General features: G+C 37.7%; 3 protein-coding genes across 3 annotated transcripts; 1 reads left to right on the top strand and 2 right to left on the bottom strand.

The window, feature by feature from the left end:
• The first annotated feature begins 31 nt into the window (after positions 1-31).
• Positions 32-1,220, top strand: Hspc300 (Haematopoietic stem/progenitor cell protein 300). Its single transcript, XM_064115905.1, has 3 exons — positions 32-361; positions 455-537; positions 1,036-1,220. Exons 1-3 carry the CDS (start codon positions 241-243, stop codon positions 1,060-1,062), a joined length of 231 nt encoding a protein of 76 aa, XP_063971975.1. The 5' UTR covers positions 32-240; the 3' UTR covers positions 1,063-1,220.
• LOC135159826 (uncharacterized) lies at positions 1,218-3,053 on the bottom strand. Its single transcript, XM_064115904.1, has 3 exons — positions 2,905-3,053; positions 1,896-2,204; positions 1,218-1,535 (listed from the first exon to the last, which is right to left on the bottom strand). The coding sequence occupies exons 1-3, from the start codon at positions 2,918-2,920 to the stop codon at positions 1,324-1,326; spliced, it is 537 nt and encodes a 178-aa protein (XP_063971974.1). The 5' UTR covers positions 2,921-3,053; the 3' UTR covers positions 1,218-1,323.
• A 37-nt stretch (positions 3,054-3,090) lies between these two features.
• LOC135159821 (probable RNA-binding protein CG14230) lies at positions 3,091-5,023 on the bottom strand. The gene is made up of 6 exons (XM_064115898.1): positions 4,811-5,023; positions 4,512-4,691; positions 4,235-4,437; positions 3,707-3,945; positions 3,402-3,614; positions 3,091-3,312 (listed from the first exon to the last, which is right to left on the bottom strand). Exons 1-6 carry the CDS (start codon positions 4,916-4,918, stop codon positions 3,149-3,151), a joined length of 1,107 nt encoding a protein of 368 aa, XP_063971968.1. The 5' UTR covers positions 4,919-5,023; the 3' UTR covers positions 3,091-3,148.
• Between the last annotated feature and the right edge of the window lie 17,490 nt (positions 5,024-22,513).

Raw genomic sequence — 22,513 nt, forward strand, 5'->3', positions numbered from 1 at the left:
TTACCGACAGGCACGTTCACCATCGTACGAAATTTTGACGTTTAAGTCGTTCCCAAAGCGTGCAATCTCCCCTATAATCTCTGCTTCTGTTGTGTAAATAAATGTGGAGTCGATCGGAATTGTTGTTTACGTGCTACCATAAACAGAGCTACTCAAAAGTTTGGTGAATATCGAGCGAAATAGTAAGTTATTGAAGTTGTGGGCCATTTCTGGAGTTGTTGGGAGCATTTGAGGGCAGAAATGGCGGCAGTTCATAGGGAGGCAATCCAAAAACAGATCCAGCAAGACTGGGCTAACCGTGAATACATTGAAGTCATCACGGGAAGCATCAAGAAAATAACGGATTTTCTCAACTCCTTCGGTGAGTCTGCAGGATTCTTGCAATCACGCTTAACAAGTTTAATTAAATAGATGTGATCATTTTAATTTGACTATCTGGGTGGGGTTGTGGTAGACATGTCGTGCAGATCTCGTTTAGCTGTTTTGAATGAGAAGCTGACGACTTTGGAACGGAGGATTGAGTACCTGGAGGCGTGTGTAAGTCTTTTAATTGTTAATTGTTCATAATAACTTTTTTTTCTTTGAAAGTGGGTACTTTAGAAGCCGTTATTGTCGTATTGAGGTTATGTGGTTATATGGTTGTGAATCATTGGGGGAGAGTGGAAGGAGCCAAAGAAGCAATGTACGAGCCTTTCATTTCAATAATGCGGTTGCATTACAATTTTTTCACGATTATCATTGAGAACTAGAGATAGCAGATTTCGTGAGAAACGTTGAATATCAGGTTTCTGATGGATCCGATCATTGTTTCCACCTGGTTGCTTCAGAATGTTTAGAATGATAGAGACGTTCTTTCAAAGGACTATTCTCAATTTCAATGATTAAAGATCACGCTATATCTGTAGTACTTCATATCGATAATCATCTCACGTCATGCAATTTATAAATGCGATTAAAAGTACTTGAATATTCTGAAACTCGACATTCATTCCAGAATAACTTGTTCAATAATTTATTGTTAAATTTGTATTTCAGGTGACGAAAGGCGAGACTCTAACATAAGATGAAAATATTAATGGTAAATTTAAATGTATTTATGTTAACTACGAATGAACTTCCCTTTGCTACTACTTCCCACGATAAAACCAACCTTTTATAACGATTTTGAGACGTGAATAATCGATGTATATTTCCAAATAAAATCAAATACTACTGAACAATTTTTAATTATATATTCTCCATTAATTGATTTTATGAAGAAAAACTTTACATTTATATCGATGCAATAATTCTAACTGATCTCCAAAAATATATCAGAATAGCTTAGTATGGCCTTCTCGGCCACTCAGTGACAGTGCCCGCGAGTGAGTAGTCGTAGTAATGCTCATACTCCGGAGTTACTGGGTTGAACCATTTCCAGTTGTTTTGCTTAGAATCTTTCTTTATGAGTGCTGCAGCCAATAGAAATAGTGTTGCTGGAATTGTGAATATTTGTTTCTTTTGGAAGGCATGAAGTACTGGCATGCAAGCTGCCACTGAAATACAAAACGAAAATGTGTTATCAACGGTGAATGGAAAACGAAATGGTAAATTAAGGACATTTCATTTTTTTGGATATTGTTCCTACATTGAAATTCTTTACTCCTTTTGCAGTCGAACATCGGAATTTTTTTTGAGCCGCATTTAATCGTAGGCATCCGGACAGGTAAGGATTTTATAATTTATACTTTGAACATTTGAATTAGAAGGCAAGTCGTTCAGCTTATAAGATAGTAAGAAGTTATGTCCAGTTTTAATTCTGTGTTTTCGGAAATATTGTTATGAAAAGTCCGCGTGTGTGCACAATTATTCTATCGGACATTACGTTGGATAATCGGAACATTTCTGAGACTCACCTCCAATTGCATAATTAAGCTTGTCATCCTTCCCCCTAAGATTCGTCGCAATGTAGGTGACCGATGCAAAGGTACTTGCCAAACCCACAGTAGGAAGCAGATAAAAACCAAAGACGTTCATCGTCTCCATGAGGTTCCTCGCTTGTGATATCAATAAAGCATCGCCAACAGTGGCGCATATTGAAGTTAGAATGGCGTATTTGTTTATTCCCCACAGTTTCTCCCAGGGATTTTTGCCTTCCGGTGCGTCGTAGTAGTTAGGTCCATGTAGGATAATGAAGTATTTTCTGAGTGGTGGATTACCGTCATCTGTTCGTCGTAATTCAAATCAATATAAGAACAAGTCGTCTTTATACGCCTCAGCAACAATTGAACTACCACCTTACGGATTCCATTAGAACGTTAAAATGGGAAATTTTTTGTAGGGCCATTGTCAAGTTAGATAAAGTTTCATAACTTTTAACCTCGACATCAGTCATAGAGCAACTTTAATGAAATATCAAACTTTTCAGTGGAATTAAAAGGGTAAAAATACCTCATCCAAGTATTATGATTATTTCTGTTTAGATGTTGGAGATATTGCAGTTGAAGAAATTATTACTTTTAATAACTCTAAATAGATTAATGCAGATTCGGAAGAAAGATATAATTACAGTCGATCGAGACCCATTACAAAATACATCTTCACTTCTCATCAAAGCCAAGTAGTGTTCCTTCCCTAACAGTGATCCTATATTGAGTTCTCAAAAAAAGTAAAATTAGGAGATAGATTTGTAGGTTAGGAAACATTCAAGCTGGTTATTCACAAGATAAATAATTAGTTAATCAATTGCCATCTGTTCTCATCCTCTCGAAAACTAAATGAACGTCGAAAATTCTTCATTTTCATGTTTACAGAAAAAAAAATTACAAAAATATAGGATAACCTTTTTGCTGCAAAAATGATTTTTGAGACGTGAAGGTCTAGCTTAACAAATTTTGAGGGTAGTAATTGGTTAAGTAAACTTACTGTAGAGCATAGGCATGATGGCAAACCTCCGTCAATCTCTGCCCGTTAATAAACAATCAAATTACTTTAAATTCACAGTATTATGAGGAGGCAGTGGAGGATCGACTGTCAGCTGGTAGATTTGTGCGCATGCGCAACCAATTACGTAATGACAGCCAATGAGAGTCAATGAAAAATAAACTCAAATCAGTGATAAAAAATATATTTGCCATGTTTCCTTGAAATTAACAGTGATAATGTCGAATTATGTACGACGCGGTTTTACTTGGTTGATCTTCTTTCGTTTCCAAACCTGGGTTTTTCGTATGTTCCTTCGGACTTTTGTACGAACGATCTCTTTCAATTCCTTTCTGAGTTTTTTGAAGGATTCGTTGGTTGGTGCAGGGTTTTTGAAAAATTCTTCAGCTTCTGGAAAATGCCCACCAAGAGGGATCAATTGAATTGCGATAGATATAATGAGTAAATATGTGCAGTGTACAGAAATGAAGATCGTATACCTTTAAACACAGAAGGATTCAAGAAAAATGTATCTTCAACGTTCGATGAAACGTTTTCTTCACTCATTTTTGTAGTTTGAAAATTTTTCTCAGGGGTCTCATCTTCATCGTCGGATGAATCATACCTAAAGGGATTTTTCGCGTCAATATTCTCTCCAAACCTGGTTTTCCTCTCTGACGCTACTTTATTTTCATTCACGTCATTACACTTCTCTGGGGAATGAGAAAACCATAAAATTAGGAATATTTTTAATTGAATAAAGTTCGAAAGAGTAACAAAGTGTTTCTGGGGAAATGTTAGCTACCTGGAGGCGCCGTCCCGAATCGTTGGAGTAAACTGAACTCCTCAGGGGCTTTGAGTGTCTCAGTGAGATTTTCCGATACTGAGTAAAACGTTTCAGTTGATACTGGGATAGGTTGTTCCTCTTCTACTACTGACTCTTTCGCTTTCCGCTTCTTCTTTTTGGGTTGCGGTTCCTCTTTCTGGAGTTCATGTTTCTGGTGGTCGTCTTGGGTTGGATCGTAACGAATCATTTGATTTTTTCTATTGAAATAAAAAAAAATGAAGCCTAAAAATTTAGTATCAGGAATATACCAAAAATAAAATAAGAATAGTCAGCTTATTATCCATATCAATTCATAGATTGATTTCTCACTGCGGGAAAATTGAAAGATTTCCTTAACCAATTGAATATGCCACGTTCTTCTGATTCCCTCACTTATTAGTAATTTATTATTCATGATCAATTATCATAGCAACCCCATACCAAAAAGTGCAGTGAGCTGAAGAAAAACTGAACATTAATATCAATTGCTTCTAAGTTTGTGTTTACCTCTTCACAGCGACTTGTGTGTCAGTTCTCTTAGTCAAAGGCTTGCCCAGAACATTTTGCAGAATTTCTAACTGTTTATTCTTCTCGCTCGTCATTTCATTCTCATCTTCTCCATTTTCTTCTTGTTCCACATTGTCTTCTTCCTCTTCTCCTAAAAATCTTTTATCCACAGCAAAACGTGGATCATTTCCAAGAGTCACCACCTGGTCAATGTAAAAATATGAAAAGAGGGGATCTCTAGAGATATGAGATAATTTCATAGCCCAAGGGCGTATACCTTAGTCTTCTTATTTTCACTGAAATCGAATTCTTCCTCTCTTAACTCGTCCTTCTCATCATCATCATCGTCATCAAATAACGTTCGTTTCTTTGATCGACTGGCATTCGTCCCCTCATGATTATTCTCGTGTTCTTCTACACTGTCATCAAAGATAATTTTCTTATTTACACTTCCGTCCTGAAACAACAAAAGAACTAAGTAATTTTGTGGTAAAATGGCAAGCACAGTATAAATAGTGTTTATTATCGAATTTCTATTAACTTAAATTGACTGACTTATTTCTTTTGAAGACATACCACTGAATTTAGTGCATTTCTAATCAGCAATTCCTTTTCTCTGAATGCCTCCTTCTGTTTCTTCAACGACGCACGTCTCACAGCGTCTGAATCTTTCCCCTCAATCATAATTGAATTATTTTTTATTCTATATAAAATAAACAAATATCCACAAAAGTTGGTAATGGAAAATCCACGTGTAGACACTCCGATCCTCTAACCAAAACAAATTGACATTAAAGTTAGGTTAAAGTTCCGCTGCGCAGAAATCTTTGCGCAGGTGACCGCGTAAAGTTCATTCGGAGTGGAAATAAACTCGAGGAAAATAGTGGAAGAGGGAATTATTCCTGTATTTATCTTTATGTGACATATTCTTTCTTTTTACTCTGCCAATTTCCATTTCTCCGAGACCAGAGAAATAACAGATTGCAGTTAAATAAAATTTTTTATTCAAATATATTTTTTCAATTTAATTATATTTTTATCGCTTCATATTTATATTTAAATCAATTTTTCCTTTTCCCTTCTTTTTCTTTTTTTAATTATTCTTTGCCGTTCACTTTCTCTTTCGTATACAGAGAACTCTCCTGCTAAGTAATACCTTTTATCAATTGCAGAGATAATAAAATGAGAATATACTAATATTTTTGTTGAAGCTCAATCAAGCCAGTTCTGCCAGTTATTATCTCACTACTTTTTATCTCAAAATTGAGAAAATTCTCAGTTCGATATCAATAAAAAATCATTATTGACTGCCTTTAGATTAATTAACGTGCCTCATCATTTAATAATTATAGTCATCAAACTCATTTTATTTGATGAAAGGAGGTCTGAAGACCAACTTCGTTAAAATATGAATCCTATCAATAAAATTATTTATAAAATATCGATATTGATCAAATTTCCTCGACAATTAACTCTGATATTGAACGATTAATGAGGACTTCAGTAGCTGAAACTTCTATTGAATTAGCGATCGAACCGTTGAAAAATGAGTAACACAAATTCCCAAAAATTTCGGCAAGATTTCGTCAATAATTAAGCACAATGTTAAGTAATAAACCAAAGCTTTCACCAGCTGAATAGTGCGGGTATATGCAGACGGTTTGTTTCTGACGTCAATGTATCGATCTCGTTATTAGGGTATGTATCACTTGAGAACACAGATAGGTACGTACCTTATGTGTGATTATTGCATCTGAAAATAGTCACTCGCTGCATTATTTGTCTGTGCAAATTAACGTTTAAACATTATGTTTGTACATTCATATTATCGGGAGTAGTCCAATGCATGTGTGAGCATAATGACGAAGGAAATGCCACGTATTTTCAAATCAAAATAGAAATATCATCGATGCAATCATCCCACTGATAGAATGTTTATTAAAGATATTGAATGGGGTAAATGCAATTAACCATTGTTTATTCATTTAATTTCCCTATTTGCAGAAAGAAATCGTTATAAGAAACACAACAGTTGCCACATGATTCCATTGGACTTTTATTTTAAACATACACGATAATTTTTTCTGAGAGAATTTTTTTTCAGAGTTTATAGCATAAAGCAACATTATTTAATGTTCAGTTGTTCTTTGTCAGACCTGCACGAGCCAGAAAAATGTTCAGGGTAAGCCCTTCGACGCAATTTATGCAGATTAATAGAAGCCCTATAAATATTGTCAGTATCGCCTCAGTGAATTCCCGTGAGGAAGTTTCGATCTGTCGAAGTCCCCTTCGTGGAAAATTCCAATTTATCCTTGAACACCACCAATTCATTGTTATGCAATATCAATCGCATATCCTGACGCGCAATTGAAATTAACATGGTGTGCAAATGGAACAATGAAAGAGATTCAATGGATTTAATAGAGAATGACGCTGCTCACTGGAAAATTCGCAGCAGAAGTTTCTGTCATCGGCGTTGAATTATAAAATAGACATTGAAACCAAGGTGTTGCTTAACGAAACACGTAAGCACCAAATATATAAAAAGAAATTCATACACTGAGAAAAATATATTATGTCATCTCAGCAGTAACAAAATAGTATATTTCAGGACAATTGTCATGGAGATATTTCTTCGTCGAGATTTTCACTTTTTCAAGTTCGCAAAAGGTCCAGTGCCGATTCCCGGACGAGGAAATATGAAGAGCAGCATAGAAAAAAATACATTTAACAAACAATCATTTTTCTAAGAATCAAAAATTAATTAATTTAATAGCGCGTCTTTAGGCCGCTTATTTCCCAGTGATCATCTCAAAATGTTTCAATTCTTTTCTCCATCCCTTTAATTGATTAGTTCAGGTGAATTCTTCAAGTAACCCACACTGTTTCGATTAAATTTACTGTACAACGTGCATGTATCTGCTGTGCACTCATTCGTTAATGACGTGAAAGCTATAGTATCACCCCAAAGAGGTCTCCGAATCATACGTCAATTTCGATCGTACTTAGAATGTCCATTACGTTTCAACTCGTCAGCAGTAGAATAGTTTTTAAAGTCGTATGACGTCATAAACCTCGGTGACAGCTGGTTCCTACGAGCCAGAAAGAGCTATAAGAGGCCAACTGGTCGGCTCGTAACCTTTAATGGTCGGTCGATGGCCGTTTGTGCTCCGTGGATTCACCGGCTGTGCTATAACACCAATGGAGTTTACTTTTGCATAGGAGAATATATAAACTAGCCGTGACGCTCTATGGTGACTCTGATTCTTCATACCTCCTCACCCCTTTGTCATTGAATAATATCATTGGGGTGTTCTGGACGTATATTGCGGCTACAAATAACGGACGAGCTAATGCATCAAATGGGTTTATGGAATAATGCACCATTCGATCATTTTTTGGTTGGTGTTAATGCTCTGATGGTGTTTCGGAAATTTAACCGTCGGACTAATCACTGTCACTGGAAATCAAATCATTCGATGAGTCAATCATTTTTTTTTACCTTTAACGAAGCTGATTGAATAATATTAAAAGTAATTTATATTTCTTGGTTAGTGTTTATTTTAAATATCACATTCAAAGATTTTAAAATAAAAAGAAAGAGAAGTTGCAAGTTCACGGGAGAATTGGGGGGTGGGGGTATTTCACGGTATCAGGATGGATCACGTGAGGGGTAGAAGAGGTTTTAAGGTGATAACATCACGCGTATTTTGTACAACGAGAATTTTTCCGAATACTAATTAATGACGGTGCGATGTTAACCAGAGAAGATTTAGATCTATTAACAGGATTTTCTGAAATGAGTTTCCAGAAGTTCTGTTTGAATATTAGTTTCCTCTGATGTTACCTACAATGTTGAACTAGCGAATCCAAATGTCAAGGATTCATTTCGTAGTTGCAATGGACGTTTTCCTTCGAGTAGATTGAAACTAATTGTTTTTTTAGTGAGTGCGCTTATTGACAATGGTGAAATGAGCAAAGATAGAAGGTTCTGTTCTATGTCAATAACCAAGTTTTTCGAAATGCATTGATGGGAAAATGAAGGTGCATACATCATCGGTTGAGCTTCGCCAACTGAATTTTGAATTTTTCATGCGATGGAAAGTACCGCCGCAGGGGACCTTTCTCAACCTCATTCAGGAAAGTATAAGAACCGCGAATTTCCATCAATCACATGAATAAATTTTCCGGAAAAATTCAGTGACGAAGTAGTAAAGCAATTTTCTCATCAACTCGAATTTTTCCAATAAATTAATTCAATCGACCAATTGAAATGGAAACTTCATTCAAAATTTATCGCTCCCCCGAAGTCTGAACAATTCAGCTGAAACACCTGAAGTGTTTGCACCAAAGCTCTCCCTCCCCCACCCCCTCCCCCAATCATCAATATCAATAGCATTATTCTCTGAACAGAAGCCGAAGCTAGCAATCGATCCCCACCAGGCATACGCACACCCTGTTGCGTCTCTCGATGACTGGGCGTCGGGCAAACGGTCAACGTGACTGCCTATGTCACGCACACACGCGTACATGACCGTCTGACCATTGTTTGGGCTGTTCTCCTCATACAATGCTGTCACACCAGTGAGCTGTCGTCACACTATCGCACTATCGCCCTTTGCAATTGCGCACATATGATAAAATCTGACATCCACCGGAGTTAAACAAAAAAAAAAAAAAAGAAGGGAAAAAAACTCACTCTCCCAAGGGCTGAAAAAACATTCTCACATGCGACGTTAATATTTTACAATGAAAAGAAAACAAAATCATAAATAGGAGATTCTCATTACGATAATTCATTAGAAGAAGAGTCATCGAGTATTTTTGGCCTCTCACACTCGATTTCTTAACCTCCTCCCTTGTCTGTGACGTCACAATTCTGCGTTGAGGGGCGCGGCCGGCCATATTGATTTTGCCCCCCACCACTTGGACAAAAGACGTTCGTTCCATTCACAAATATGCTCCGCCAATCCTCCGTCGACACCCTCCCCACCCCCCATCGTTCACCTACTGCGTGTAAAACGTTTACTCACTCCTTCTGTGAAATCTATCTCCCTCGTACTTGTACCATCTTCCGCCCTTTCCCTCACATTTACTCTTTGTCAGAGCATTGACAATTGTTATCATGTTTCCTTCGAACTTCATTTGTCGGGGTACATACAATTGCACGATTGTATCTCTGTATTTGTTATTTCAATTGAATTGTTACTGAAAGTCTGCGCCGTACAGATTATTCTGTAAATTTCGGTCGCCCGATTGTTCTTCTTTGTTGTGACCTTGAGGTTATGGTGGGATTATTTGGTTGGGGTAGTGCTATCAGTCATTGACGATGTGTGTTGATGCGTCTGGATGGAGTCAACACATTGGAATAAATGAATGATGGGGGATTATTGAAATTTAGGATATATTACAGGGTTCTTTTTTCCCGGGGATATGAAAATATTTTGATAAGGGCTGAAAGAGATTAATGAAAATGACGTCGTTGTATGGGTCCTTCAGGTTTTTCTCACGCAATGAAAATAAAAATTGATAATTCAAAATTTTGAAAATTTTATATAATACAGGGGTTTGTACGAAACAGAGAAAATTACTTAGATGTAATCGATATTTTAGTAACGGGATAAATTTAATTTTTTACGTTAAGCGTCGTAAGCTAGAAATAAATAAATATAATGAGATGGATCACCCCAAAACTTGATCCTTCAACCGCTTTTTGAGAGTGAGAAATGCTGTTAATTTTTCAAAGGTCCTTCTATCACGATCTGTCACGCACAATTTTTTATTAATCAAATTGACTCGATTACTTATTCTCCCCTACCCCAATTTTCCCTTGTTCAGTGTTTTGATCTTGAACAAGCGATGTGGATGACCTTTGAAATAGTCATGACTGCAGATATAACAATTTCGTACTGAGGCCAGAGGACTAGTAGAACGTAAAGTATACTCACGAGTGCATTTAAACGTGAGAAGGCAAGAGGCAAAAACCATAGAGGGGGATAACATACGAGGGTGAAGGTAACCTTCTTTATGCCAATGGCCCTGGGACCCAGCTCACGTCGTGAGGACTTTGCATTAATTCCTTCATAGAAAATTATGTTTCTCGTGTTCACTTTAATTCATGACTTCGTGGAACTATTGTGCGCATACAATATTTGTTCAACTTTTTTGCTAAAGTCAAGGCCTCATTTGATGTTTCGCGAAGAAACTGACTTTCGTCTCTCGAAAATTAAGGGTCCATCAATGGTGACCTCTCTCGTAGATTTTTTATTTGATAATGACGACTCGGCTCGTAACCGCGATGAAACGCGAAATTATATGCATTCACCATAATGATAAGCCGACTAATTAGGCGTGAACACAGTAAAGCAGCTGATAACAACAGCATTCCGGGCAAATGAGAATTCAAGACAATAATTTAGGGTTCGCTGGGGCTTTCGTATAATTGGATTACTTCCAGTAGTTGCATATCACTGGTCACATTAGAGCTAGTGAGGGGATTCCCAATAAATTTTACAAAGTTGGGAAGAGTTCTCACGAATTTATTGGATGAATAATTTCTTGGAAAGTTGAAGCCTGTTTAGGAGTTTGGCATATCTCGAGATTCTTCAAACTTTTAAGTGATCAGATATTGACCGTACGACCGGCAACTGCAATCACAAGAAAATTTATGGATTTATGGATAATTGAATTCATCCTCGAAAAATGAGAATAAGTGGAAAATGTCTTCCTTCATAAAAGAATCGTCTAGCGAAACCACATGTATAGAAACATTATTTTTATAATAACAATTGTGATGTGATAACCGATATTTTATTGTAATTTTCCATGTTTTCTTTGTTCCAGAGATAATGAGAATCGAGTATCGATCGATATCTTGACTTAATTGACATTTTCCCGAAGAATGAACCAATGAAGGTAATAACGAAACGAATTTATAGTTCATTCATTCAAAGTCGACTGTTAAACGCTGAGCAGATATCATTTTCACTATCGAGTAATTCCAGGAAGGAGTCTCGTTACAGTGAAATACCAGGGAAAGCAACTTCAAAAGCCAAGTGAGAGCATCTTGCCGGAAATACATCTGCATAATTATTCCTCAAATCACTTTCGAGAGAGATAATTTTACCATTTGATATATCTACTGAATCGGATGCAATCGAGTGTGAGTTTCACCCCGAAGAGTGAAATAGCGAACCGTGAAAAAGTAATTTTTCCGATAGCGTTGACTATTATAACATGATGGAAATTCACGGACGAGAGTTGGAGTTCATTAATTTCTCAATAATTACTAAAATATTGTGACTTATCAGCTGAAAATTGAGGAATTGTGCGCGTGATTTGTCTTGATTATAATATGTATGTATTTCTTGAAAAGAATACTTCCTCCCTTGATAGACAATAAACTATAAATATCCAGTAGCTAACAACTTGGCCCAAAGTGGGCACTAGACCTGGAGAATTGAAAATTTAGATAGTAATAATAATAATAATCCAGCAAAGCCCGGAAAACCCAAAAATTAATTTAAAAAATTACAGAGCTTTCCATCGTTGGCAAAAAAAAAAATCCCTGAAAATCCATAATTCATTGTTCAACCAGAAACGTCAGCGCCTCAACCAGCTCTGAGTTGCCGTCTGACCACCTGTTCCGAATTCACACTCCTAACACTTTCCAAATCAATCACAATTTACCTCCCTCCCCTAACCTTCAAAATACAAGCCCCCTCAACCGCCCTCTTCACGATTTCCAGCGAATAAAAGTCCCCCTCTGTCATTAATCAAACCACTGAATCTCACCAAATTCATTTCACCTCCTTAAACTATTAAAATACCCCGGCATCAATCATTCTCCCCGCCAAATGAACATAATTTCCCTTACATCTAAAAATAATTTTCCAAGATCTAAAAAAAGAAATCATCGGAGTAGTCGAGAAATAAATAGATTCTCCTTGAGGAAAAAGGAAAGGATGTGCGCACTTTGATTGTGGAGTTGGTTTCGGGTTGAGGTTGAGAGTGGAGTTTATATTAGTGTACGGGACGAAGGATGAATGAAGCCCGGATTCTGGCGCCGCTCCAGCCGAGCCTCGACAGGGTGTGCCGAGGGGCGGAGGGAGAGACGAGGATGGTACAGTGTGGAGAGGGGAGGGAGACAGCAGTAGGAATTTGCGGAAGGGAAATGGATTGTGTTGGTGGCATCGGCTGAAGAGAGAACACCGATAGAAATGAGAATGAGAGGTATGAGGGAGGGGTAGTTGTCAGGATGGAAGGGCAGGAGGGAGGGGCTGCCAGGGCTTGCTTTTGGCTAGGCTGCTGGACGAAGAGGGGTGCGCGACCGGGAGCTCCTCTAGTTTTGACGTCATCGTTCAAGGCCGAGTACGATCGTTACTATTGCCACTGCGACCGTTGGCGTTGACGCTGGTGGCACTCTCTTCGCTGTATATTGTCTTTCTTTCACATGGTTGCGGCCACCATCCTCTACCGTCGCACATTCTCCTCTGCCGCCGTCGTCCCCCCCCCGCCCCCCTGCGCCTCACGACCCCGCAAGAACCTACACCGAGCATTCTCTTTGTGACGTTTGGGGGTGGGAAAATGACCGCAATTTTTTTTCTCGTCATATGTCATAGTTATGACCGGTATGTGACATACCTGTGACGTCGTAGTTATTTTTATGGTAATTCGAGTAGTTTGATGTTGTCGGTGCTGTTTAAATGGGATGTGATGGCCACTTGGAATTTATGGCCCTTTGGAAAAATGCGTGGGAACGATCTCAAATTGAAAACAATTATTTGAACATGGAGAATATGTTGAATATGTTGGGTGGGTGCAATTGATTTGCTTTGATTTTTTATGAAGCCATTGAGCGAAAGGGGACTGAATGGGATTCATGAAATGTGAATAAACAAATCACACTTGTTAAAAACATAAAGTCAACAGCTAAATGTAGAACTTAGGGAATTAAAAATAAACAGTTGCTCAGCATTTGAAATTTAGTTTTATTTTTTCATCAGAAGCGCAGAACAACGGATGACAATTATTTTAATGAATAGATTAATTGAATGACGGTATGGTTATTCATATTTGTCTGATTTATTGATTATACACTTTCAAATGGTACTCTAATTGGTACCTCAAATATTATTCCACGTACTATCCTCTTTTGGCCGCAGTGATTTAATTTTAGAAGTCGGAAATTCAGCGCGTGGGGTGGTCCCAAGCTATGACGTCATTCAAGCTCATCTAAACGATTTCAAGTTCTGATGCGGAAGAATGTGCTTGGAATATGCCGATTACAAATGTTCAATCAACACTACAATATCATTCGATTGAAAAAAAATCTTGATTCTCTTCAGATATCACTAAAGTTCTTGATAAATTTCAGTTGTGGCGCGATGAGGAGACGACGATATGAGCCCATAATCTACAGAAGAATCGACACTTAATCAGAATTAGAGGATAAAGCCGCCAGCATTAAGAGATGATGACGAAGGGGATTATGACATGACAGACATCTAACTGAAATTGATATTTGTGTATTAATGCCGAGGAAAAACTTTCCATCCACTGAAGGTGGTTCATCCACCTTCGAAAGATCGAAATATCAGAACTTAGGTAAATCACAAGTAGATTAGGCCGATATTGGTCAGCCGGGCAATGATATCCGGGCTCTATTGGGTAATTCTTTAAAATACGAATTTCTGTACCGATTATTGTTACTGAATGTCACTAACTGAACTTGTTGAACGTTGACAAACGCAATTTCCATGCGAACAATCACGATTTATAGTCGAATTTGCTTCTAAAGCGAGTTTTCATTATTTCGGATGCACAGATGAAAACCATTCTTTACGCTGACGAATTTCCAATGATATTCATCATCATTTGCGTTGATATCTGTTAGTTACCTCGAATACACCTGTTACACATCCATATCCATATTGCATTTAACGGAGGTGATAATTCCTAATACTGGAGAAGCGAAGGATGTTGTCATGGTACTCGATGGACGATAAATTAACGGAGGAGCCTCGTGAAGGGCTATGCAATCCCATTGCATCTGTACAGTTGGAAAACGTCGCTGTTAATATCAACAAATTGCTGACAACTCGACGAATAGCAAAGCGAAATCTATTTCTACGACTTTCTCCTCCTATCTAGAAACAAAAGTGGATAATTAATTCTTCTCCAGTGTTTCCGAAAAAATTTATTAGGAGTATTGTTTTGAATTGAGTATTGTTTATCCTTTATTTTAATGATGGATCCGTTGGGCGGTTACGGTTGGGGGTAATGACATAGGCGTAGGCCCTTCGTGTCTTCCGTTCCAATCATTTCCGGTCAGCTTACGGGTCAAGCTCAAGCCCCGAAAAAAAAGCTCAGTAATTACTGATTGCTAGCCACTTGCATTCCTCTTCCCCCACGAAGGGGCAGTCACATTTGCGCTGCCATTTCCTCATAAAATTTAGTGTTGGAACAAAAATAAAATTTCATGTATTTGTATTGTGTCAAGTAAAAAGAAGGTTTTCAATGTCTAAGATGAAATAATTAATGATTTGTAAAGCATAGTTGATACTTTACCACACTCTCCACTATGTTATATGGAGTGTAATTTTTGGTTGAATTCACAGATAAAAATTCTCCTATTGTTTTACTCGCATAGAACAAAAATTTTGTTAATGGTATTATGATGAGTGTAGGGGATCGAGATGTCGTGACAATATCAAACATAATCGCGGAACCCGTGTCACCTTCGATTTTCTATTTTTATGGAGAGATATCAAAGACCTGAGCTTTTAAAATAAACTTCCCTTACGATATTGCCCAGGATTTGCCATTTAACGCAACGATATTGAATTGCCAAGAACTGAATTAACGGTTTTCCCGGAATTGCGAGGTCGTACGCATTCCATTACTCTATCGACATCGATTTCAGTTCTCACGTGACAGGTCGTGAAAATTTTGCGTCGGCAGATACGGAAATTCGTAATATGTATTCAGTGATATTTGCGTTCATTTGATGGATAAATTATTCATCGATATCGTGATGTGTCGGATGGCAATTGCTCTCATTGTTCAACGCTTTGGATTTGGGAAGAGATTGCCAACGCCAGTTACCGCCAGTGCACAGAGAAAAATAATCATGTTCATCATCGAGTTTGTTATCAATACGTGTTTATTGGTGCTATCGTTGACCTCACGAAACCACGTGAAAACTCACATTTTCTTACGTCACGTCGTTTCTGAATCCATTGATCCTGGTTAAACGGCAGGATCTTTATGGCACTTAATTTTTCTGCTTGCCACCCCCTTGCAAACTCTTTCATTGCTCCTCGTAAAATGAGTTTCCTATTGCCACTCGTTCGCTATACACAAGATTTTATTTTATCATCCGGTCCATTTTGCTCAGTTGTCCTGTGGCAATTGCGCTCATATTACGCGAAACCAAGAAATTGTGATCACTTGAAATAGTTGAAAATCAACAGTCATCGTATCACGATATTATACGGTGAATCATTTAGGCAGTACAGCGTATAAATATGGCATATGTAGCATGACAAATATCATTCCGGAATTTTGATGGAGATATGTTGGAAGGGACAGACTACTGTTGACGATGGAATAAATTATCCCATGACGTTGAGCCAATTCGTACTTTTCGCTTCGCGCATCCCTCGGAGTTCCCAATAAACATCGGCTCTTACCCAGGACATTTGACAATCAGGAGTTCTATTTTTATCTACCTAGAACTGATTACACTCGAGTAAACATTATCGAATTCCCCTGGAACTAGTCGCATTGTTTCTAAGTTTATTCTAATGCACTTGAGTCCACGGTCATCCTATACTCATTCTCCTTCAACCCACGGAATTCATCGGCCCCCGCCCTTCGCTGTCTACCGCCAGTCGAAGTACTGTACAAGGACCTCCTTAAGACAAACATTCATTGGAAAAACTCGGGTTGGTTTTATCGTATTGGTGGAGAGGGCTTTCGACTATCTCGCTCACTCAAGCGCAGGAAAGTAACAGTAGAAATCCCGTGGAAAATTTTTCCTCATTGAGATCGTATTTCTTATTGACCGTGCATTTAAGGAGGCGAATGGGGAAGTTTTTTCAGCGAGGGAGGGTAACGGGTATGTTAAGTTGATGGGTATTGGGGATTTTACAAGTGATTTCAGCAAAGAATATCTGAATTTTATATACCTTTTGTGCACATTTATCGGGCAATAAATTCCTTTATCCTTTTTAGAAAAATTAAATGTGTTTTGTTATAGTTCCATTTATGTAAGGGCACATGGAAATAAATTTTAGGTAAAAATTAGACCTCCAGGAGGGGGGTGGGGGGGACAAGGAACGAATGTTAGTTTTATCGCAAAAATTAGCCTCCCAAGTTTAATTGTTCCAACAAAACTTGACATAAAAAGTGGTTGACTGTCATTTTGTTCCGAGTTTCGCCCTTCAGAGGTCTAATTTGTATAAAAAATTTCTTTCCATGTGAGAATGTTTCACCCTTCAAAATAATCTTATGCCGATATATAATCTCCGTTTGAATGACGCTGATCTATGACGTTTTTCCCATTTTTCTTCTGCAATGTAATTGAAACTTTTAAAGTCAAATCTTGAAATATGGAAATTTGGCAATTCGATGTACATGTTTTTTATGTCCTAGTGATTACTCCTTTGGCCGAAAGAAAGGGTAGAGAAAGGTTTGTGTAAAAAGCGTTGGAATGAATGATCGAGGGATAGGGGATGAATTATTACATTCGATAGGGCCCGGGATATCTATACGTGGGGTACATACGGAGTACATTGGTGACGTGAATGGTTTTCTCTCCACACATTCATTCGCATCACGTGATGCCCGGCCAAAAGAGGCGGTGGCCCGGGTTCACCTATTTCAGCCTACAACATATCGACAGCTCAATAACACACGGGCGTATCTACTTAGGAAATTCATGAAACTTACGCCGGACTTTTGGATTTGTCCGTGGCGAAGGGGTAGATGTGGCAGGGAGGGAGGGAGGGAGACTAATTGCTATGCTTATACTTTCTCCTCCAGCTTTCCGTACTCGATGAAAAAGTGTTTAGACCCCATGACTCGTTCGGAATTTTAGATGAGTGAGCTGGCCTTTTCTTTCCTTTGTTTGAAGAGAGTTTTTATTGCTGGGACGACCTGTCAGCCCAGAAGTAGTTGATCCCCGGGATTCTTCGGATCATGATTGCCGATCCTTCAGAATTCTTTAGGTAATTTTGTGATTCTTGAGGCATAGGGGATAGTCGAAGTAACTCGCCCTTCAAAGCTTCTCGTCCTAAATGAATTATAAAGATTATGGTGTGTATGGAGGAAAAACAGTAATAATTACAGAAGTATTTATGTAATCCGCAATGGGAGTAGGTTCGTAACGATTTTGTAATTAAATTTCGCTAGCCATAAGTCCTTCGAGATGCTGGAGTGATCCAGATGTATTGGTTGAGGTATGTTATTATTAAGTTGTTGCAAATATTGGTGAATTATGAGAAATGTAGACCAGTTTCTGATGTTGATGTTTCGGAATGGGTTTGGGTTCTTGGGTACGGATGGATCGAATTACCAGTGAAGTGGCGGAATGAGAAGTTAATTCCAGATGATCTGAGTTTCATCTTCTGGTGTGTTTGATTCTAAGATACGTTGATATGGGGGCAATAAAATGTCATAGGTCGCATTTAATACATCCGAGTTTAATATTAGAAATGTGTCGATTCCCAGAAAATTTATAAATTCAAGTTAAAAACTGGAAAACTTGGGAATTGTGAACCTGAGGGTGACGCGTTGGGGTGGGTGTCTTAGACCACTCCGTCATCGTTGTCAGTTTAATTGGAAGAATGTATTTACTAGTGGAAAATTCTTACACATTCAGGATGCAATACTTGTACGGTAATTTTTTTTCGTCAACGCTCACGAGACACGACTTTCTCCATCAAAATGAAAAGATATTTCTTCAAAAGATATATTCTTCCATCAGTGTGTGGAAATAACATTTTTTTGAAATTCAAACATCGCATCACGCAGGTGGAAAATAAATTTCATCGAACTCCTGGAAATTGCTTGGAATTTTATTGAACAATTTTTTCAAATCGACGTCTTACCAGCACGTTCCATTTCCCCTGACATTTCTCACATTCTAGCGTGCTGGCGTTATCTGTCAGACTCGTTACAAAACGTCTGACGACGGAGAAATATTGTCCTTGTGTCCCATATCACATTATTTATTTACCATCGAATCAATTTTTTTTATGACCCTCAGTTAATGAAGATGATGGAAAATTTTGTGCAACATGGGCGCAAAAAATTACTGGCCCCTCTTAAATGATTAATGACAATGAGTCAATTTACTTGATCATCATCAAGAGGATGTTCATCCCGGCCTTTAAAATTCAAACTCACAATACTAAAAAATATTATTTTTAGATTTTTTATTAATAGATTATTAGATTTCTTTATTAATATAATTTAATTAATAGAAAATATTTTGCAAGGAGTTTTACCCAGGAAGGTACCAGAATTTTTTTCTTTCTGCCCTGCTATACGTTATCTAAATTATCCTCAAACTTTCCAAATCTATGAGTTGGAAAATTATTCTGAGTATTACACAAAGTCTTTTTGCACGAGTTGCATAAATGGAAGTACTAGTGGCTTGAAAATTAAAGCCTCCCCAGATTTTAATTCCAGGGGCTTTCCTTGTTACGAAAAGCCCCACAATACATTGAAGTTCACATCCCTTATAATCATTTAGTACTGTCATTATATTTATGCAGAAACTAATGACATTAATGATGGAAAATTTTGCAAAGCCGAAAAACCCTGCTGTCCCAAGGGCCTATACTTTTTAATCCCATAATAGCTGAATCTCCTTCGATCTCGTGCTTCGTTCCCCGATTTTTATAGGTCTCTCAAAACTTAAATTCCCTCGGTGTATGTATTTCCCGTGTTTATCGCCTTCCCCCAACGTTTTATTCGTTTTGTCAACGACAATTTTAGCACACGTACCGAGGAAAAATATTCCAGTCAATTCCCGACATCCATACACCCACGTACAGCTCGAATCTATGTACTTGGTATCACTTGACCTTGCGGAAGTGACCGGAAGTGAATTATCCTTTTGTATCCACAATCTAGAAATACAATTTTACCCGTCTTTCGATTTTTTTTTCCCCTCTTATTTTTCCACGTTTCCATTTGGAACGCACTAAATTCTTGACGCCATATATTATGAGTCACGAGTTAAGATGTTTCAACAGTTTTGTGTGGGTGGTTGAGACTTAGGTGTAGGTGTACCGAAGAAATATTTGGCAAGGGTTTTCCCTTTTCATTCACGAAACTACGTCACAAAACTCGTCTCCTTTAGAAGGAAAGGACAATTTGGAAATGCTTGCAGGAACATTGAGGAAGTAAACGCTGAATGTTTATTTTCGCTTAGCTAGATGAGTTGTTCGGAAAATGTTAATACAGGAATTGAAGTTTCGAATTTATGGGGATTGAAGTTTCAGGGAAATGCTCATGTCATGGGAGATGGAGGATTGAATCCAACGGTGCTGGTATTATCATTCGAGTTTATGATGAATGTGCTCAAGTAAGAAGTTATAAAATGAGAGTAGTGACTTTGTTTTTTATTATTGACTATAGAAGACTGAATCAGTCAATGAAATTCTACACTGCTTTATGTGCTAAATGCTAAATGTAATTCAATATCAGATACGCCAATATTTATATAATAAAATTTTGGAACACGGGGTGGGGGGATTGAATGAAAGCTCTCAAATTCGACTGTAAAAGAAGAGAAATATTTCACGGGAGAAACAATTAGCGGAGTGCTAGGATATGCTTCAGTTCAAAATTAATTGGTAAAATGACAGCTCTTGTTCAATTGAGTGAATCATATTTGTACAGCGAACAATGCAGATGCCTTTTATAGACTCTATTGGCTTTTGAATACACCAGAATAAAATGCTAAACAAATTTTCTGTGACTCATTCACACCAGAGAATGTCATTGCACAGAGGAGTCAAAATGGTGAAAATTGTAACCATTCCGCCCCCTCGCAGTCTCTTTCAACAAAGGGTATCTCGAGAAGCCCATTTTCCAAGCATAGTAATGCCAATTCCGCCCACTAACAGACCCAGGAGAATTGAAAGAAAGAGATGACAACGAAAAATGGATAAAACTCCTGTAAAAACTGGGGGGCGATTGATTTATATGACAAACCAATTGTGATAAACTTTCTTCTTCCATTTAAATTTCAACTGTATTCAATTTCATGCGGTTACTTTTCACTCGGTTAGTTGTAATTAATTTTATTGGAAAAATCAATGCAGTTGATGAGAACTATACGTCCCAGCTCTTGCATATTTTTTCATAATTTTTTAAAACTCATGATATTTGTCGGAAATCAACAATTTGCAGTATTCTATGAATATTTTCAAGATAATTAGGTAAATCTTCAGTTTTACGACAAAACAGCCCACGCTTTTTTATACAAAGGATGAGGATGAAAGACGCTCAAGCTTGATTGCTGATCCTGTTACTCCTCGGCTTTGTTTTCATTCGAGGAACTATGATAAAGAGCCCGACGCAATACAAAGAAAGAAAATGGAACAAAATACAAGTACAACAAAAGGTATAAACGAGCGTTGAATTTAGTGGATATATTTCCAGAACTTGAAGGGATTGGGGTTGGAGGGGGAGGCTTGAGTAAAAGAATCCTTTAATGCCTTTTGGTATTTATAATCTGAGGAAATGGGATTTGTTCACGACATTTATATCCGCTTTGATGGAACAATGGTTATAATATTCGGTGAGGGATAAATCTGGGGAAGAAAGCATGATAGGGTTGATAATAAATGTGAGATGAACTGCCCACACACAACTGTCGATTGGTCGAAGGTACGAGGTCCAATTCAGGTGTGTGGGGTTTCTATCTGCGCTTCCAAAGTCATATGTCATTCAATTTAGAACAAATGTGATGTCTGTTGTACACGTTGATCTCGCTGAGTCTAGTTCGTTATGTATCTGCGGTTATCCTGTGGTTTTGTGATTACGAATGGCACGAGGTAAATTGCGAAATTTCATTTTCAATTAATCCTTTGATTATACTGCTGATATTTTGCGGTGTATCATATGGTTGGGTCAATCCCCGCGAATCAAGCTTCACCAGCTATCAACAATTTTAGAGTGTGAATCAGATTTGATGTGACTAACGATTGCTACAGTTGGCGCAATTCTGGTGCAACTCTGGACTGTTCCGCATTCACCAAATTTCGGGGAAAGAATTAAAGTGGCGATGATTCATCATATATTTTTCTAGAACTGTGGGGTAATTTTTATCAGAGATTTCTCTCTCTCTCTCCCTCTCTCTCCGTGGAGTTGACGTAAGCCCGACTACCTCACACGTGTTATCTTACAGTTTCATCATGAAGACAGGATCTACGATTGACTCTTTTACTTCGTCGCGAGATTGGACTGGGGATGAAGGACTTTTTTAATCTTCAGTAGATTTCATGGGATTACATTCTATAGAGGCTTTCGAGATTTCAGAAGCATTAGTGACTTGGTGAATTTAATTTTCTTTCTAGTCATTGAAAGTATTAATTGACCTTTTTTCGAGCACTTTTGAGCCTTCTGGGTCTTCTGGGTACGCTAAAGGTCGCGAATACCGTTCGCGTGGACCGCACCATCTGTTCTTGTTTAATATCGACTTTACAGCAGTGTTATAATATCATTATGCAGCTGCAGGGCTGTATGAATTATGATCGTGGGCTTTCGTGTTGCCAGATGATAAGCAAATGAATTTTTCTGCTTTTGAATATTATTCGCGAAATATTTTATCCATGATAACTCGATGGTACAATTCTGGTAAATTGTGAGTGTCACACACTGATGTGCCATTCAAAATGTTATTCGACTTCGTTACATTTCGCCTGAATATAATCAAATGCAGTGGAATAATGTCAATTTTTCGATTTCCTCAAGCGTTTATTTTTTTAATTCTGGGAATTGTAAAGGATAATCAATTTATTGGTTAAATGGAGAAGAAAAGTTGACCGGTGTCACTAGACTCGGTCAAGATGGCACTAAGAAGAATATTTTAAGTCACAATTGATTTCATTTAAACAATTATTTCCGTCGTGAAATGGTGAAAGAAGGTAGAAATAAACTTATCTCTTTCCTTAGCTGAGTTACCAGGGAATCGTAGCGAATCAAAGAGAAGTAATAGAATTTATGCCATAACTTTTTTTATAGATTTCCATTCACTCT

This window comes from Diachasmimorpha longicaudata, chromosome 2, assembly GCF_034640455.1.
Source record: "Diachasmimorpha longicaudata isolate KC_UGA_2023 chromosome 2, iyDiaLong2, whole genome shotgun sequence".
In the NCBI taxonomy this organism is placed as follows: Eukaryota; Metazoa; Arthropoda; class Insecta; order Hymenoptera; family Braconidae; genus Diachasmimorpha; species Diachasmimorpha longicaudata.

What these genes read in the sequence shown, in the direction of transcription:
- LOC135159821 (XM_064115898.1), bottom strand. Translation starts at nt 4,918, where the DNA reads ATGATTGAGGGGAAAGATTCAGACGCTGTGAGACGTGCGTCGTTGAAG. An exon ending in GTGAAAATAAGAAGACTAAG is followed by an intron (nt 4,438 to 4,511) that starts GTATACGCCCTT and finishes TACATTGACCAG; the next exon opens with GTGGTGACTCTTGGAAATGA. An exon ending in ACACAAGTCGCTGTGAAGAG is followed by an intron (nt 3,946 to 4,234) that starts GTAAACACAAAC and finishes TTATTTCAATAG; the next exon opens with AAAAAATCAAATGATTCGTT.
- Hspc300 (XM_064115905.1), top strand. Translation starts at nt 241, where the DNA reads ATGGCGGCAGTTCATAGGGAGGCAATCCAAAAACAGATCCAGCAAGAC. An exon ending in GGATTTTCTCAACTCCTTCG is followed by an intron (nt 362 to 454) that starts GTGAGTCTGCAG and finishes GGGTTGTGGTAG; the next exon opens with ACATGTCGTGCAGATCTCGT. An exon ending in TTGAGTACCTGGAGGCGTGT is followed by an intron (nt 538 to 1,035) that starts GTAAGTCTTTTA and finishes TTTGTATTTCAG; the next exon opens with GTGACGAAAGGCGAGACTCT.
- LOC135159826 (XM_064115904.1), bottom strand. An exon ending in GCTTAATTATGCAATTGGAG is followed by an intron (nt 1,536 to 1,895) that starts GTGAGTCTCAGA and finishes TTTGTATTTCAG; the next exon opens with TGGCAGCTTGCATGCCAGTA.